The sequence below is a fragment of the Myotis brandtii genome, unplaced genomic scaffold, assembly GCF_000412655.1.
Source record: "Myotis brandtii unplaced genomic scaffold, ASM41265v1 scaffold1236, whole genome shotgun sequence".
NCBI lineage: Eukaryota > Metazoa > Chordata > Mammalia > Chiroptera > Vespertilionidae > Myotis > Myotis brandtii.
The window spans coordinates 687,716-688,824 of NW_005354316.1; the positions used below are offsets into that span (position 1 = coordinate 687,716).

At 69.3% G+C, this 1,109-nt stretch overlaps 1 protein-coding gene across 1 annotated transcript in view; it reads left to right on the forward strand.

The window, feature by feature from the left end:
• PIDD1 (p53-induced death domain protein 1) overlaps positions 1-1,109 on the forward strand; it is an 18,973-nt gene that overhangs the window by 2,552 nt on the left and 15,312 nt on the right. Inside the window, 5 exon segments of the mRNA XM_014534001.1 lie at positions 14-223; positions 305-359; positions 504-689; positions 691-790; positions 897-1,093. Coding sequence (XP_014389487.1) covers positions 14-223; positions 305-359; positions 504-689; positions 691-790; positions 897-1,093 — 748 coding nt within the window.

Below are 1,109 nucleotides of genomic sequence, written 5' to 3' on the forward strand. Positions count from 1 at the left end.
CGCCTGCCCACAGCAGGGCTGCCTTCCTTGCAGCTCCTGGTCCTGCACAGCAACCTCCTGGTCTCGGTGCCCGCCGGCCTGGCCCGCCTCCCGCTGCTCGTCCGGCTGGACCTGAGGGACAACCAGCTCCGGGAAGTGCCCCCCGAGCTGCTAGACGCCCCCTTTGTGCGCCTGCAGGGGAACCCCTTGGGCGAGGCCCTGCCAGGCTCCCCCAGTCCCCCAGGTAGGCTCGCTGCTGGGGAGGGCAGACTACAGACAGGACACAGGCACCGTCCCCATCCTAACGGCGTCCGTCCTTCCACAGGGACACCTGTGGTCCCGGGAATGCCCAGGCTGTTCCTGACTTCAGAGCTGGACAGGTGTGTGGATGGGGGAGGGGTGGGGCCAGAGGAGCCACCGGACACCTTACCCGTGCTCTGGGGTCTCCTAGAGGCCCCCAGGGGCCAGGCTCAGACCTGAAGCCCCTCCGGGTCTGACCTGATGCCTGCCCTGTCCTCACTCAGCTTCCTCGTGACCCCCCAAGGCTGCTCTGTGACCCTGGCCTGCGGTGTTCGCCTGCAGTTCCCCGCCGGGGCCACTGCTACCTCGGTCACCATCCGCTACCGCCTGTGGCTGCCGGAGCCCCGCCTCGTGCCCCTGGGTCCCCATGACTCCCTGCTCAGCGGGGTCCTGGAGCTGCAGCCCCACGGGCTGGCCACGGGCCCGGCGCTGCCGTGAGGTGGTGGTGAGGACCCTGAGCGACGACAGCTGGAGCGACCTGGAGACCCGCCTGGAGGAGGAAGCACCGAAGGTGAGGCTCCCTAGGCCTGCCGGGAGGAGCACGGGGCGGTGGGGGGGGTCCTCCAGGACCTGACTCCCCTCTGACCCTGTTCCCTCTGACCCATCCCCATGCCCAGCGGCTCTGGGCTCACTGCCAGGTACCCCACTTCTCGTGGTTCCTTGTGGTTTCCCGCCCTGTGTCCAACGCCTGCCTGGTGCCACCAGAGGGGACATTGCTGTGGTCCTCGGGGCATCCGGGGGTCAAGGTCACCTTCCCCCCTGGAGCCACCGAGGAGCCTCGTCAAGTCCGAATGCAGGTACAGACAGGGCAGCCGCCGGGGGTGGCCGGG